Source organism: Primulina huaijiensis, chromosome 5 (genome assembly GCF_012295235.1).
Source record: "Primulina huaijiensis isolate GDHJ02 chromosome 5, ASM1229523v2, whole genome shotgun sequence".
Taxonomy (NCBI): domain Eukaryota; kingdom Viridiplantae; phylum Streptophyta; class Magnoliopsida; order Lamiales; family Gesneriaceae; genus Primulina; species Primulina huaijiensis.
This window is the reverse complement of record NC_133310.1, coordinates 4,677,123-4,693,185: the sequence shown is the minus strand read 5'-3', so window position 1 is coordinate 4,693,185 and position 16,063 is coordinate 4,677,123. Positions and strand designations below refer to the sequence as shown.

Genomic DNA, 16,063 nt, shown 5'->3' with positions numbered 1-16,063 from the left:
ATATATATATGCACGTATGTTATTCTGACGCCTGAAGTGCATGTTTCTACCTTTGAGGCACGACGACATCTTTCTCCTGGAGTGAAATATTCTTGGTTCTCTCATTTTACAGATGGAACGCCTGGATTGAGTTTTGCCAAATTAAGGATGCTGCATCAGGGACGACTGACGAGAAAACTTGAGGGCTATAAATTCCTATTATATCAGACTTATACGTTTTTTCTTCTTCTTGTAATTTGTTTTGTTTTTTGACGAAAATCGGAGCCGTTGATTTTCATAGCTGGCAGCTCAAAACCTTGTTTTTCCCAGGTATTGTACTATAAGTTAATGCTGAAAATGCTCTATCTTTTCTTGTGCATCTAATTTTTTTCAGAGTCATAGTTAATCTCAAAACCCAGAAATACATATTTATAGTCCTCTAAAATAATTCCAAATCCAAAATTTTCTACATACAATCACGCACAAAATCAAGTACCATATGTGATAAGAATATTATATAATAATCACACTGAAGCTGAATATTAACTTCTAATCAAAGACCAGTTTACCACCTCTAAAACTCGTATACTCGCTAATCTGTACGCGCATCGCGTGTATGTATATGACTATCATATTTTTAAAATTCTTTTACCGTAAAATCCAAATTTCTAGGATATGATTAGCTTTAAATAGATATGCATGAAATGATAGTGAAATTAAGTTAAGATATGCCATGGATAATATATATTGATTTGAGAGAAAAATAGATAATTAGGGAATGAATTATATGAATTTTGTTAGATAAATTGAAGCAATTTATCATCATAGAATTTTTGTTATGACTTTAATCTAAACACCTAAAAATGCCACTAGCACTTTGTGTCTGGCTCTTGCTTTGTTTATAGCATTTATTTGAGGTGATTTATAACAAATAATACGATTATTAATTCCAATAAATCCAGTGTTTACTTACAAAAAATAAAAAAATTTCTTAAACTCGAAAACTCGATAATAATTGGATTTGTGCATGATTTTTATTTCTTCATTTTAGTAAGAAGAAATAATATAAGGGATGTATAAATGGAAAGAAAATGGAAAACTCTTAATATAATCTTCTTCCTCTTCCCTTCTATAATAGATGTTTAATCATAATTCCAATCAATTAAAACTAAACATATTATTATTTATCCATAATATATAACTACTCTGTATCCTATCCAATTTTTTTTAATAACCACCCTATAAATTAACTCTACATGATCATATCCCAAAAGTAAACACAATCTATTGACAAAAGAACCTGTCGAAAATTGATGAGCAAAAGAATTTTCACTTCTTTTCACTGATTAAAATCTCTGTAAATCCATTTATTGATTTCTTTTCTTGATAGTTTACTCCGTTAATAGCTTAATGGCGTGATTATGGAATTATATTGAGAATCACTATATCTTATTTTTTTTTTTTTATTATGATTAACATAAAAACATTCAAAAACTTTTCCTAATCAATTTTTTTTTGAAACACCGTATCTTATTAATTGATGAATGATGAACTGATTTTAAATGAGAATATGGTATCCTTTTTTTTTTTTTTTTAAATAAGAATATGATATCTTATGTCTAATGAAACTTAAAATCTGGAATATTTACTTCTGATCGGATTTTTTTTCCATTTCTAGATAAAAATATCCTATACAAGATCAAGATTATGGCTACCTTAAAATGCGTACGTTCCTAATTATATTGAGGGAGCAAGATCTCTTCCTCAATTCATTCATTTAATCCCATGCAACCCTACCTACATTCCCTCCCACAAAAAAAAAAAAAAAGGAAAAACAAAAGCAAAATAACAAAAACCTTTGCTGAAAACAAGAAATCCATGATGAAATCCCATTCTATTAGCTTGTTCTTTCTCGTGACATGAAGGTGGCGGTGACCATGGCGGGGATCCGCTGCCATGCATCCAGAAACTGCTGCCGTGTTAGCCGTATCTGCCGCCGTCGTGCTGTGTGCAGATGAAACAGGTGGTAGCTCAGGAAAGCCAATATATGCTTATCTTGAAAAGTCTCAACTTGACAGAATAAATCACGCACAAATAACATAAGAATGTATGTATTTAATTTTCTTCCATAACATTTGCTACAAATTGTACAATTGTATTATGTTCACAGTTCAGGTATATTAAAATGTAATAATTGTCTCTACTGAAAAAAAATGATTGAAAATGATGTCGTACTTTCTCCGGACCATTTTTTTAATATAACACAACTAATTTTTTTAGCATATCAATATTATGATTGTTATTTTTTATCAACATTATTTTCTATTTTCTACATCAATTAGCAATAACCATCTAACAGATTGATACGTCATAAGCCAACATTCATGTTTGAGCAATTTAGCAATAACCATCTAACAGATTGATACGTCATAAACCAACATTCATGTTAAAGCAATTGCTCAATAAGTTCATATAACCACTTCATAGTCGAATGACTAATTCAAATTATTATGAGACTCCATTATATCTCATTATATACATCACCTTTATTCTTATCAAAATACAAAATTATAATAATAATTTTTATAGTAATAGACTAATAATAATGAGTTAAAATTTAATTATAAACATAAGGTGATTTTCCTCAAGTTTGTAAAAACAATTCAAAATATCATATCAAAAATTGTAAATTACATATATCATAAGATATGAAACTTCAGTTTTTTTTTTCTTTAAAAAAAAAAAACAATGACCAAAATATGACCATTTTTTTGACCAATTTGTTTTTTGTTTTTTAAATATTACATTAGGATCCGAGGGGCGAGGAGTCGGATTCATACATAATTTTAAAAATTATCTCATTTTGTTATAGTTCGGATAATTATTTTATTATATTTTATTGAAAACCCCACGACTTCATAATGTAACCCACCAACAGATGAACCAAACGACTCCATTTAGATAGAAATATCTAATGTTGGAGAGAAAAGAAAAAATGTGCATCAAAACTTCGACTTCTAGTTTTTTTAAAAGTTCAAGGAAATAATTATTTCCCATTCTCCTAAACACCCAAGTGTTAATTATAATTTAATGCCAAAGATATTGAAAAAAGTCCAACCTCAGAAATACAAATGACTAATAGATCAGCATAAATAATGGTTTCCTTCAGCTTACAGTTTTATCTAATCAATACATGAATTCACAAATAAATTAATATGAAAACAAATTACAGTCAGAAACGCATTATTTCTTTTATCGAATAGGTACATAAAACAACCAATCAATCAAAGATTCGTAGTCCATATTGTTCACAAAACGACTTTTAAAAATTCAAAAGGAACGGATCAAGGAATACAAACCACAAAACTGTTTCATTTACAAGTAAAGAAGAAACGAACTCGAACCAGGAAATACCCCAGACCAAAAGAATGCAAGTAATAGAAATGAAATAAAATTTCGAAGAAACGAATGAATAAATAAACAAACAAACAAACAAAACTCATCCTACCTCAATCACTATTTATATCTTACAACAAGTGGAGATGCGGTCGCCTGTGCATGGATTGCCTTTAGCAAAGGTACGAAGTTGAGCATGGCATCTTTTGAGAACCACTTGAGCTTCCATGTTAAAGGATCAGAAGCTGGCTTTTTGTTCCCAAGCACGGAGTCCTCAGTTCTGCATGCTTTCTCAGAAGGGTGGAATTCAGATGTGCATTCCGAAAGTAAAATGATAAGCAGATTATTCATAGTATCAATTACCTGCAAAATATAGCACTTTGTTTCCTAAATTTGATTTTCTTATTGGGAAACAAATCATTTAAAGGAATTAAAACAAGCCAATATATGGATGCGAAAGGAGCAGTGGGGTCCAGTGAAGTGATTTCTAATAAGGTCACAACACAAGTAATATCTTGTAAGACCTTATCAGAAGCCATGTTTCTTCTTTTAAAATTAAAACAGTCAACCAAATGACCAATGTTGGCTACATCCCTACAAGTGAATAAATATACCACAGATGATTTTACAATCATGGTTGAGCCTAAAGTTCAGTATAAATCACAATGGTAGAGCTTCAATTGAGCTACAACAAGAAGGCACCATGAATCATGAAATGCAGTAGTAGTAAATGTGGTACGAAACATTACCATCTCAGACACATTAGCAATGGTGCCACATGAATCCAAGGAAAAATAGCTGGGGGAGAATGTGCCAAATTGCGAGAGATCTTCGGCACACAAAATCAGACACCCATCAAGTACAAACAGTGATCTTGGTAGCCACATGTCATCTGAACAGCAGGAGACTATTTGAGAGGCAAAAGAATCCCACTTCACAAAGTATATTAATCCGAAAGCTGTTAACATAATATTCTACTTTCTGTTCTCAGAAAAAACAGAGAGAAAAGAGCAAAATATGCGCGCGCGCGCGCGTGCGTGTGTGCATAGGTGCAATCAAAGTCACACCTGAGCAGCAGGAGTACAGGCTATGAGACTCAAAGTTTTAAAAATGGATTTAGAAATATCACATTGACCTACACATCCTAAAGGCTACGATTAACTATTATTATGATGTCCACATATTCCACTGCTCTCAAATATGACAGTCAAGTAACAAGTTTATCTTGTTCCACTATACCACCTATTTTATTTTTCTTAAACAGTATTTATTATCTAAGAATGTAAACCTTCGTATAGGTCCATAATTATTTGTGAAATTAGACTATCAATTGTATTGGATACTGCAACCTAAAAGCAAATGCATTCTTTTGTGTTCCTTCTTGACTAATGCTAAGGTATATAATAATCACCACTTTCACATCTTACAGAACAAAATTCATCACTAACTCAACTTTCCTAGTTTATGTTTAAGCTACCAATCATGGAACTCTATACCTAGATTGTGTAGCATCCATATTCCATACAAGTCTTAAAACATGTTTTTTTATGCATTATCCAGACGCAACGTAAAAAACATTTCAGCTAGCCTGAAATACAGGTTAAGCAAATGACTGCTACATAATTTTCAATAAAATATGATTCCCACCATATTGACTCAAGATAAAATTATATTTCTCGACAACATCTCATTCTAGTTACTATAAAATCATTCATATTTCATCTGGATTTATACTTCATTCCCCTTCATCTCTAAGGGCAATTCTATTTATGAACGATGTCATGTAATTGGAAAAGTATAGAACTAAATGTGGAAGTAATTCAGGCTTCTTTATTCGGAATTTTGTCCTTGGATCTTGGTACAGCCACTCCCAATATCTTTTTCTCCATGATTTTCTTTAAACATTTAAAGTAAGTGATTGACTGAAATGAGTACAGGACTAAAATATAAAAATATTTAACAAATTTATTTTATATTTAATCACACCATGTAAAGTGGTAAAACGTACATGTAAAAAATTTCAAGGAACAACTCCATCACATGCTCTCTAAGTGAACTTTGACTGTTATTTTCTAACTTTATCCCCAGGTATCATGAATATATTTTTTAATTCAAGGGTTGAAACATGCCTAGAAACAGTCTCTTTGGTTAGTCTAATTTCATGATGGTTAGACCTTAATGGCCTTCTTAGATTCATTTATTTTATTTTTTTAAAAAAAATAGTTTTGTTTCTTGTAATAAATTATTAACTTTTCTCTAGGCATAAATTCCAGTTAGTTGAAAGTTATCCCAAAGCAATTATAATCAATAAACTTTCCTAAAAATGTGGTATAAATTGTTAGTTAACTCGTCATCTCTATTTTGTTTGTCACTATGAGCATCGGACTTTTATATCTGTCTGAAACTTCATGCCGATGTTCGAGTTCTACACATCCTCGTAGTCAAACACGTATTCTCGGAATCCAATAACTAATTCTGCTTTTTCAACACTATGTAATTTAATAAAAAAGTTATGTGGCATCACTAGCATGGAATGCCAAGAACTAGAATTCTTCCGTAATGTCTAGCAATGCACGCCCAAATATTGATACAAGGACAAGAAGGTTTAATTTGGTGCTATGGTAGTTATAAAAAGACATGGTAGTTAATGGCCAGCAAAAGAGACATTTATACAGTAAAAGCCTATCTTGGAAAGACAAGGGATCACAAGAATAAATAATGCTAATGCAAGAAATGCTCCACAGGAACTCAGAAATTTCAGATTTCAGGGTGTGTTAAGTACTGTTTCCAGCGTTTTGGAGGTTTAAAATGATTAAACTAATGTATATTGTTTGTTTTTAAGGAAAAAATATTTATTATAGTCAGTCGAACCAGATAGATCTCTCATAATTGATTATATAATATAGTATGTGGGCATTTAACAATTCAAACCAAAGGCTTCAAACCAAAGGCTAAGTTACAGTATAAAATAACAATAGGATACTTTCGGAGAGGATGAAAACATGAATTTAAACAAGACAAATAAAAATAAAATAGTAGCGATGTTTTTATTTTAAATAAAAGTATTTTTAAGACAAAACCAGACATATCTTCAATTTACTCCCATTTCAAATCTTCTAACAAAATATTGTGCTTAATGAAAGACTCTACCAGTGTTGTTTTCTAAACTAAAATACCTACCGTTAAGAAACATGCGTACACATAATGCAGAACTGGCAAGTTCAAGTCAAACCATGCCATACCTTCCAACCTGTCGTGCCAAAAAAAGACAATGGAGTACTGGAATATGTTGATCTCTGAACCTCTGAACACAGATTCCTTAAAAAGATTAATTTGAACCTGCTCTAAGCTGCAATTATAAGTCAAAACACATAGCATCATATAAAATAAAAGTCACCACACAAAGCCCGGATAAATATAAACATCAGAAACAGTTTCAGAATTAAAAACATCAGAGGGAAATGCTTTAGATCACCTTGTCAGAGAGCAATGATCCTTGATTCCCAATGAGTCAAGGATAGCAAAAACACCAAGCAATTCTCTTGATCTCTTCATACAGTTGGTTATGAAAACATATGTAGAATTCCCTTCGAAGTGAACCCTATACATGTCCGACAAGATATACATGTTGTTACAAAATAAGGAGTGGACAAAAAGAGCAAAGAAGCTGCAAGTTACTACCTTACAACTTGAAGTCCTAGTCCAACAAAAACCTCCCTAACGTCACCAACACTGTGGCAACCAACTATCTCTAGCAATGCATCTCCTACAAGTAGTCATCAAATAGAACCACCAGATAAGCAGAATTCACAGAGTAGAAAAGAAAACAAAATATGATAGAATAAAATGCATTTCTAGCTAAAGCTCATACCACTACAAAGCTAACCTGGCCCTCCACATGCACCTACAACGAGTAAAATATACAGCTTGCGTTCGCTGCTTCGTAGAACAGCTACATCCCTGCATACACGGACCGGAGAGTGGACTCACCATGACCAAATCATTTTATGAGCAACAAGCTAATAGAAGCATTTGGACCACCAACATGCTAATCTAACCAGAGTCTAGTAACAAATGCCCAAAGCTTATATTAGCACGCATGTAGAATATCAATCTATAAGCTTACAATATTTTTTTTTTTTGAGACGAAACTAGATTATATTAATAGATAAAATTTTACAAAGTTAGCGGATGAGTAATCCGCAAAAGTAGATAGAACACAACTAAGAAAGTAATATCCGACTAATTTCATGCCCATACATACTTCCAATCCCTAATCAAATCCAAAATAGTCAAATGACTAAATTCTTTAATACTTATTAACCAACTTTCAACCCTGAACTTGATTTTGTCCCAGATTTCTTCCGTTGTTTCCGACATGTCTTGGAATATTCTTTTATTTCTCTCCAACCATAAATTTGTCACTCCTAAAGATCTAAACGAAAAATCACTTATGCTTAACTATATCATCATTATGTATGAAGTCAAATCTAATTATGATATTTCTCGTTATAATCCATGCAGATTTCGGTATATCTCAGCTCAAAGGCTTGTATCTTCATCTACAAATTAGAAAAAATCAACAGCTTTCATTCTCCATATTTTTATATACATAAGATGAAGGTTACTATGGGCACAATAATAATATACTTTCATTGGTGCATACTACTTTTAAACAAACATTTGTTCGAAGTTTCTTCACATGGCTCAGAAGAATCCAATCAAGATTCTATGATAAATAATCCCGATGGTGTCATTGATGGAATGCCAGTTTCCCATATTAATAAATAACAATTGGACAAATAAAAGAGAACACAATTATTTTAATGAATGACGTGAAGTTACTCTTAATGTTAAGGGCCTCTATATTGCATAGATCTAAAAAGACCTATATTTTTGGTAACTATGAAACCAAGAGAAACAGAAACAGCATAGTCCTTTTATAGGTTATAAGCTAGAAATAATCATGTGTTGCCCACATTTAAACAGATAAGGAACTAGAAATCAGAAAACATTCCCATAGTAAATCAGATCGTAATGATTCAGTGAACAAGAAATAACCTTTCATAATAACTTGATCTCCCAGGAAACAAACAGCAGCATAGCATAAGCTGTATAGAAATTTCACCAACCCCAGAATCAGCTATCTTTGAATTGAAATAGGTCTCAATAAAATTATCCGTCTCTTTACTTGATGTATTTAACCCAGAAAGAACACCCAAGTAACAATTATGCACGATGGGGTCCTTATCGTCACCATTTATCCTAACTGGAATGAATTTCCACATGTCATTAGAGCAAAATAATTCTTTCCCTTCGCTTTCTATATAATTTTTGTAGATTTGCACATGGTCACTGAACTTATTCGATGAGTCAATGTCGCCATGGGCATCATCATCCTCAGGTAAGGAAACCATTCTTCTTCTTGGTTTCCTTCTGCATTTGTTCTTCTGCAAAAAATCAGACTCTCCCTCATGAAAATTTACAATATCATCATTAACCAAAGAATCGGTGATGCTATCACTGGAAGCATTGATTGAATTCTCAAACTCTCTACCTTTGGAACCAGCATATTTTCCTCTAGCAAAAGGACCTAAAATGAGTGTTCCCTTTTGCTTCATAGGTGGATCTGTGTCATGGTCTCTGTCACCTGGGTTGGAAACCACAGAGTAATCTTTTGCATTTCCACCATAAATATTATCATCGAAGGACTGATTGACCTGAATTATTTTTGGGTCAAACTCGGCAGAATCATCTTCGCTGCAGCTCGAGTTGCTATCAGAGGATGCCACAGAGAAGGATTCAGCAGATAGCTGCAAAAGTTCCTCTTCTAAGTTCTGGCGTCGATGCAAAATATCTTCTTGGTAATGAGGGGGAGACGTCGGGCAAGCTGACGATGAACGGGATCTCATGATACTATTTATTCCATTTGAAGGGGAAATTAAATTTTCAGTACTCGCGTTATCCCCTCCAGAAACAAGTGTATTAAAGCGAGAGTAAACAGCATCAGCAGATTCATCATTTAAAGATCTCAGCTCTTCCAGATTACCAGTTAAATTGTTGTCAACAGAACTGTCCCTTCCCTGGTGCATTAAGAACAACTTTGATGTTGTGTCGCTATTTCTATCAAAATGCCGTCGGGAATTGACAACAGGTGATGTGTCTGCAAAGGAAGTTTCAGATTCTAGCATCATCGTGCTACTCTCATCCCCAGAAAGCTGAATAGTGTCAGAGATACATTTTGAGGTCTCACCAAGGTTCTTATCTTTCGACTTGCCATTTGCATGAATTTCTTTACTATTGCTCAAGATGTTACTCCTAAATTTGTTACCATCAACATTTCCAGATGTTTGATCCATCCATTCTTTAAATTCCTGCAACCATTGAATGGAATGTTCTTTCTTCCTGAGTTCAATTATTTTCATCATATGTTCTATTTCAGCTTCATCATCTGAAATTGCATTTTCATCTTTGCTTTGAATCTCATTATCACATGACATGGAATCTGAATCAGAACTCACGCGAATGAACTGTTTTTCACTCCCAATGCTCACAACTCGAGAGATACACTTCTGCAAATCATTAAAGAACAAGCAAGCTTAAGAAAGCAAAGAAGTTAACTTTGCAAGATCAAATATGAAGGAAATTTTTTCTGGTGAGTTAAAGGTTTAATACAAAAATGAAAGAGAGCCAATTGCAATGGTACGGATTCCTACCCGCTTTGCATTAATCCCCTCTGAATTAGCATCGTCCTTGGCCGGTACATAAAATCCAAAGCTAGCAGGCTGCTTCATCCTGCTAGTGACTATAACTTGCCTCTTCCAAAACTCACTTGGGGATATTCTCTTATCATCCAGTTTAAGCTACAAAACATATGCAAATATAACAACACTTCAGTTCAATGTGAGCTCGGATTTGTTATTGGCACATATATGCATCACAGAGGATCAGACAGTCAAATCCTTCAAGAGCCAATTACAACAATGGCTAAATCAATAGTGACTTACCTTGTGTGGAAGAGGAAAAAAGCTGAAGACTTGGGCTCGGAACCATCTTGCACAGCAAAGAGGATTTCCTTCTAACCACAAGTTCTGAAGAGATGGAAGGCCAGCAAGAATCTGCACCTCCCAGAAGTTTGAAATAATATTGTAGGAAAGGTCCAGCCCTTCAAGTGACCTCAAATTTTCAATTCCATGCAGCGTGGACAAAGCATTGTTCCGCAAATCAAGTTTAACGATTTGACAAGGGACCTACATGGAAGAACATTTGAAGTGGGTCCAAAACTTATAGCTTAACAGAAATGGAAACCAAATATTTCTCAGTAACTACATAGAACATGAATCAGACAGAGGCTCCTTTCTTCACTTTTCTATTCTTTTCTTCTTCATATTTGCACAATAAACTTTAGAATCGAGCTTACCTTAAACTGAAGCTTCTTATAGCAATTTAAACAAGTAGTGAGGAAATATATTATGACTACCTGATAAATAGATAATGACAAAGGCCATTCATGTTAACTTGGGATTCTTTTTCAAGTGATTCACCCATGTGATTGTTATATGGCAACATGTGATATGTTGCAAAAGATATGGCCTACTTGTGCCCTCTATCCGAATTGGTGTGTACTCTGCCAGAAAGAGGAGGAGACTCAAGATCATATACTTATGCATTGTCCATTCACGAGTTGTATTTGGTCCAAAGCTACAGAGGAGTTGGTTCTGGCGTGGGTTGCTCCAAGATCAGAGCACGAATTGTTTGTTTTAGATATTGGTCGTGATATTGGCAAGTGAGACCGTATTTTTTGGAGTGTGGCAATTCATTGCATATTTTTGGTCAATCTGGCTGGAGCGAAATAGTAGGATCTTCGACAATATAGCATAGTCGGCTAAAAAATGTTGAGAAAAAATCAAATTTAGGGCTTCAGTTTGGATTAGGAAACATTCAACATTTAACAATTTCTCCATTTCAGATTTAGATGGGGATTGGAGCTTTATATATTGTTGATACAATCAGAGTTTCAATTATCTTTTACGCACCGAGGATATCTTGTGTCCCTCTTGTAACTATTATCTTTTATGATCCTAATATAATATCATTTCTTATATAAAAAATAAATAAATAAAGTTCTCAACAAAGAAGAAGAAAGAAAGAGAATGCTTATTCCTTTTTAAAAATCTACCAGATAGGATCAAATTTTTGTTCCTGAATGTTTTCAAAGTAAAGTTTCCTGTTCTCCAACTCCTAAAGTCGTAGGGTTGTCTAAGTATCAAGGATTAACCAGCGGTATGTAGCCATTTCATCATCCCAATTTCTACAGGCCATCATTACACCACCATTTTGGCTGATAATTTGTCTCAGGCACCAGCTGTTTTTATAACCATCCCATCAAAATATATATTCACATGTTACGTACCATAATTCCCCTCATGTATCTAAACCCAAGCTTTAAATCCTTTCTTTCTCCATAATCCACGAAGAAAAGGCATAAAAGGACTTCCCTTGGAGGAAATTTGGTTGCTCCCGGTTTCTTTGAGAAAAATCACATCAACTGGTGGACACAGATATTAGAGTCTCGATTTGCTTATATGCATCTATCCAGCCTCATACAGTGCCAGAATGACATTTCTTGATTAATTTAACAAGCAAGGGACAGTTGAATGGAAACACAGTCCTGAAGCCAAACTCAATTACAAAATCCCAAATCTCATTGCTTGTGAATAACACTTATAATAGTACAAAAGGAAAAGAATTGGATTTAATTGACACAGCTGTGATCTCTCTCATTTCTGCACACCTTTCATCGAGTTAATCAGCTTCATTGAATAATTATATCCAAAACTCTGCATTTGAAATATCTATGCATATGCAGCACAATAATGTGAACAATATTACTAAACAAAAGGAAAAAGAAAATCATTCAAGTCACCACTTACTAAAAGCATCTATTTCTCTGGAAATTTCGAAAAGTTACCTCACCAAATGATGAAATGCTTCTCAGGTTATTAAATCCCAGATCGAGGTGCTTCAGTTTGCTGCATTTGTAGAGATTATCCACCTTTGAAAATTTGTTCCTACTGAGATCCAGAGTCTCCACGACAGGAAGAAGCTGCAAAGCCTCGTCCATGAGAATCAAGCCATTACACGCACATGACACAAAACACAAGCGGTTCCACTGTGGCGAATCCTTCATCTCCACAATTCTAGTGGCGAACACATGCCGCAATGCATCCTAAGCCAGTTGTGATATGGAAAAGGAGAAAAAAAAAATCAATACCTGCAGCAGGTCAAATACTTTAACCACGAAAACCTAATCATTTTCATTCTTATAAAAGAAACCATCAACAAAACATTCTGATAATTGTTCTCAAACCGTTGAACAACAAGACATCCTCCATTTTAGAGCATCACAGTTTCAGAATTACCCCCCGACTCCCAAAACTCAGCTATTGTAATTTCTTTCAAAAAATAAAATATAAAAAAGCACTCACGGCAGAATTATGGCAAATCAGTTTCTCCAGCGTGAACCTCAGTTCAAGCAGCCCCTTCGCAGCCGACGTTGACAGATCGCATCCCCGGAGCTCCAAAACCTTAAGACATCCAAACGGTAACAGATAGAGCGGCGTAGGATCCCTTCCCGGTGACGGAAGCACTGAAACCACCCTCAACGAAGGCAACAACCTAAGAATTCTTCGTAACTGCTCAAGCGCGCGGTGATCACCCAAATCAGAAACATACGCCCGCAGATAATCGACTGGAGCTCCAGAAATCAAACTCTCAAGCTCCTCCAACGCTTCTAGCCTGGATTGCACATACCTTAACCCCACGGGATTCAATTTCAAGACGAGAGTGCCTTCGATCAACCTCTCCGCCTGCTTTTCAACAAATTTAACGAGCGACTCGAGGTACTGATCGCCGGTGACTATCGCCATAGCATAAAAATTAGGACTAAGAATGGAGACTGGCGGATTGGGGGGTGGAGAGGAGGGGTTTTGGGGGAGCAGCGGAGGAGAGAAGTTCCATGATAGATGGTGGTGTGAATGAATTAGAATTGGTGCAATGATTGCTTTGGCGCTGAGTTGGTCGTTGTAAGTCGATGATTGGACACGTGGCGAACGCCAGAAGGACACGTGGCGTCATTTAGTCAATAATAACGACAAGTTATCATTTAGATTAAATAAATTTTTTCAACACAAAATATTATGATATAATTGTTATAAATATTATTGTATAATATATTTGTTATACGAAAGATGTGTAAATTGTGTATTGATGTAAATTTCTAATTTCACAAAAATGAAAGAAAACCAACATAAATCACTTTGTCATAATAGATGCGAAATTAACCTTATGTTTGGAAGCGAAGATTTTGAAGGGTTTGTGGGGATTTAGATTTGTAAATCTTGATTTTAACTGTTTGGTTAGTTGAATTTTAAAAATAGAATTGAATCTTAAGATATTTGACATGATTTCATTGTGTTTAAACAAATCTTCTCAAAACTGTTCAGATTTGATGGTATTTAATTTGAATAAAACTAAAAAATATCAATAACAAAAAAATTTTATTATTATTCTTCTACTATCTTTATATGTACACAAAAACCTTTGTGAGATGGTCTCACATATCAATTTCGTAGGTTGAATATTTTATTTGGGTCATCCATGAAAAATTATTACTTTTATGCTAAGAGTATTACTTTTTATTGTGAATATCGGTAGGGTTGTCTCGTCTCACGGATAAAAATTCGTGAGATCGTTTCACAAGAGACTTACTCTTATATGTAATTGTTAGATGAAATCATCTATTTATTTTTTATTTGCATATTTGATTCTTGATATCTATTCTTATAGTTGTCATGAATATTGGACAATTCTTTATTCAATAATAATTTATTTTTCTTTTTATAAAATTAGGATGTTGTTGAATATTAATTTTGAAATAATTTATATCGTAAAATTTAAATTTGAATATTTAGATGGTATGTTTGATTATTTTATTTTAATAATTCATTTTGTTTTTGTTAAGATTAGTTAATTAATTATATAAGAGTTTATTTAGTTGGTATGACACAAATATATAATTGAAATGATATACAGAAATATATGATAAAATTAATTTTAATTTTTCAGCTTTTTTATTAACGTGAATAATATGCTTTTAATCTTGATTTTTGTAAAAAATAATTAAGATTATTTTAATAAAATTTTAAATTTCCAAATTCAAATATTGTTTTTTCCAAACAAGAAATTAATTCTAAATATAATTTTTGAATTTCAAACCAAACACAAGATGAAATTCTAAATCCATGAATTTTCAAATCCAATTCTACCTTCAAATCCAAATCCAAAACTTTAAGCCCAAACACACTGTAAGGATACAAAGCAACTGCCAAGAATCGACTCGTCGTCATTGATTTTCTTGGTCGTATTGTAAGTCGTGATTGATTTATACAGGTAAAGTAGCTCTTAAAATATATTGCCAGGCACAGATTCTGCAGCATCATGAAGACTTTGCACAAACTTGTTATGCATAAAAAGTTATTGGTCATTTTTCAAGGCTGTTTTTCCAAATTTATCATGACCAGCCATGCGCCTCTTCTCTTCCTCAACCTGTTCGATCAATGCTTGTATCTCCGCTTCTGTTAAGCTTTCCTTTCCAACCTATTCTGTTAAATTGAAGCAAAAAATTTTAAAATTTAGTGAGATTTTAGTGTGAGCCATGTCCAAATTAAGACGAAATGATAATGAGCCTACATTAATACGATGAGCTTAGTGAAGGGTGTTAAGGAGTGAGAGGTCGCTGAATACAGAAAGTCTATTTGATTGGTTTTTCTATATATTATATCGGAGTGTAAATAGTCAATAACAACATATTACAGGATGTAAATTATTGTGTTGTGTACACATATATTCCTTTCTCCTTCGACGAAAATATAAAAAGAAGAAAAACATGGTTACTTTTCCATCATTTTCACTCTCTTCTCTTTAAGATACTTCATGATATCACATATCGATAATATGAAACTGATCTCAAGAACAATCATGTTTTACCCTCCAAATGTTTTTGCATATTTAGATCTATTAACATCAACCGTATGATTTCCATCTCAAGTGAAACATAAGTTCAGATTATGTCATGACTAGCTCTACGAATCATTGAAGTTTCAGATAGCAATCGGTGTATGAAAGAGCAGCTGACGTATAAATTTCAACTGGAACTTAAGCTCTGGCTACTCCATGACTAGCTCCATGAAACATTGAAGTTTTGGGTGGTAATCGGCGTATGGAAAAAGCAGAAAAAATAAAAAAGAATAGCTATTGATAACATAGAAAATATCACAACTGTCTAGAACAGCAGCATGGCATAGCTCTATGTTAACTGAGAAAATGTATAGCATGAACGCTTGATTTTCTTCAGTCCTTTTCTATCTCCAACATACCATCTCACGTATACACAATATCTTCACAAGCTTCACGTCCATGCTAGAGAAACTCTGGTCATGTTTGGTAGTGATTATGGGTGTTTTTAGAAATATCTTTGGGGATCTTGTTAAAATAAGATTAAGCTGCATTGTCTTTAACTATAGAAATTCTTGAATTTGAGAATTAATTTAAGCTTTGTTTTTATTTTTTGAAACACATTTTTTATGATAGATATCATATTTTGTTGGATTACTGATACCACATTATA

The 16,063-nt window shown here is 33.5% G+C and overlaps 2 protein-coding genes across 7 annotated transcripts in view; one reads left to right on the top strand and one right to left on the bottom strand.

The window, feature by feature from the left end:
- Positions 1-378, top strand: part of LOC140976479 (uncharacterized) — a 6,904-nt gene extending 6,526 nt beyond the window's left edge. The window contains exon 8 of the mRNA XM_073440660.1: positions 113-378. Within this exon, the coding sequence (XP_073296761.1) occupies positions 113-130 (18 nt within the window). The 3' untranslated portion in view covers positions 131-378. The remainder of the gene's footprint in view (positions 1-112) is intronic.
- Positions 379-3,195: 2,817 nt separating this feature from the next.
- LOC140976485 (uncharacterized) lies at positions 3,196-13,421 on the bottom strand. 6 transcript variants are annotated; one of them, XM_073440665.1, is made up of 11 exons: positions 12,864-13,421; positions 12,347-12,604; positions 10,383-10,625; positions 10,092-10,238; positions 8,437-9,947; positions 7,262-7,335; positions 7,057-7,141; positions 6,851-6,976; positions 6,618-6,724; positions 4,125-4,267; positions 3,196-3,738 (listed from the first exon to the last, which is right to left on the bottom strand). In XM_073440665.1, the coding sequence occupies exons 1-11, from the start codon at positions 13,302-13,304 to the stop codon at positions 3,496-3,498; spliced, it is 3,378 nt and encodes a 1,125-aa protein (XP_073296766.1). In that variant the 5' UTR covers positions 13,305-13,421; the 3' UTR covers positions 3,196-3,495. The 6 variants fall into 6 exon arrangements, 5 of the variants coding, with proteins under 5 accessions (XP_073296766.1, XP_073296768.1, XP_073296771.1 ...); XM_073440667.1 differs by having other exon boundaries at positions 12,347-12,649; positions 12,864-13,000; XR_012175225.1 differs by lacking the exon at positions 3,196-3,738 and having other exon boundaries at positions 4,142-4,267; positions 7,062-7,141.
- Positions 13,422-16,063: the final 2,642 nt, after the last annotated feature.

Bases quoted from the DNA above. Each gene is read 5' to 3' on its own strand.
- LOC140976485 (XM_073440665.1), bottom strand. From the start codon at position 13,304: ATGGCGATAGTCACCGGCGATCAGTACCTCGAGTCGCTCGTTAAATTT. The intron at 10,239-10,382 runs GTAAGTCACTAT...TATGTTTTGTAG, and splicing joins TTTTTCCTCTTCCACACAAG to CTTAAACTGGATGATAAGAG. The intron at 7,142-7,261 runs GTTAGCTTTGTA...GACTACTTGTAG, and splicing joins AGGTGCATGTGGAGGGCCAG to GAGATGCATTGCTAGAGATA.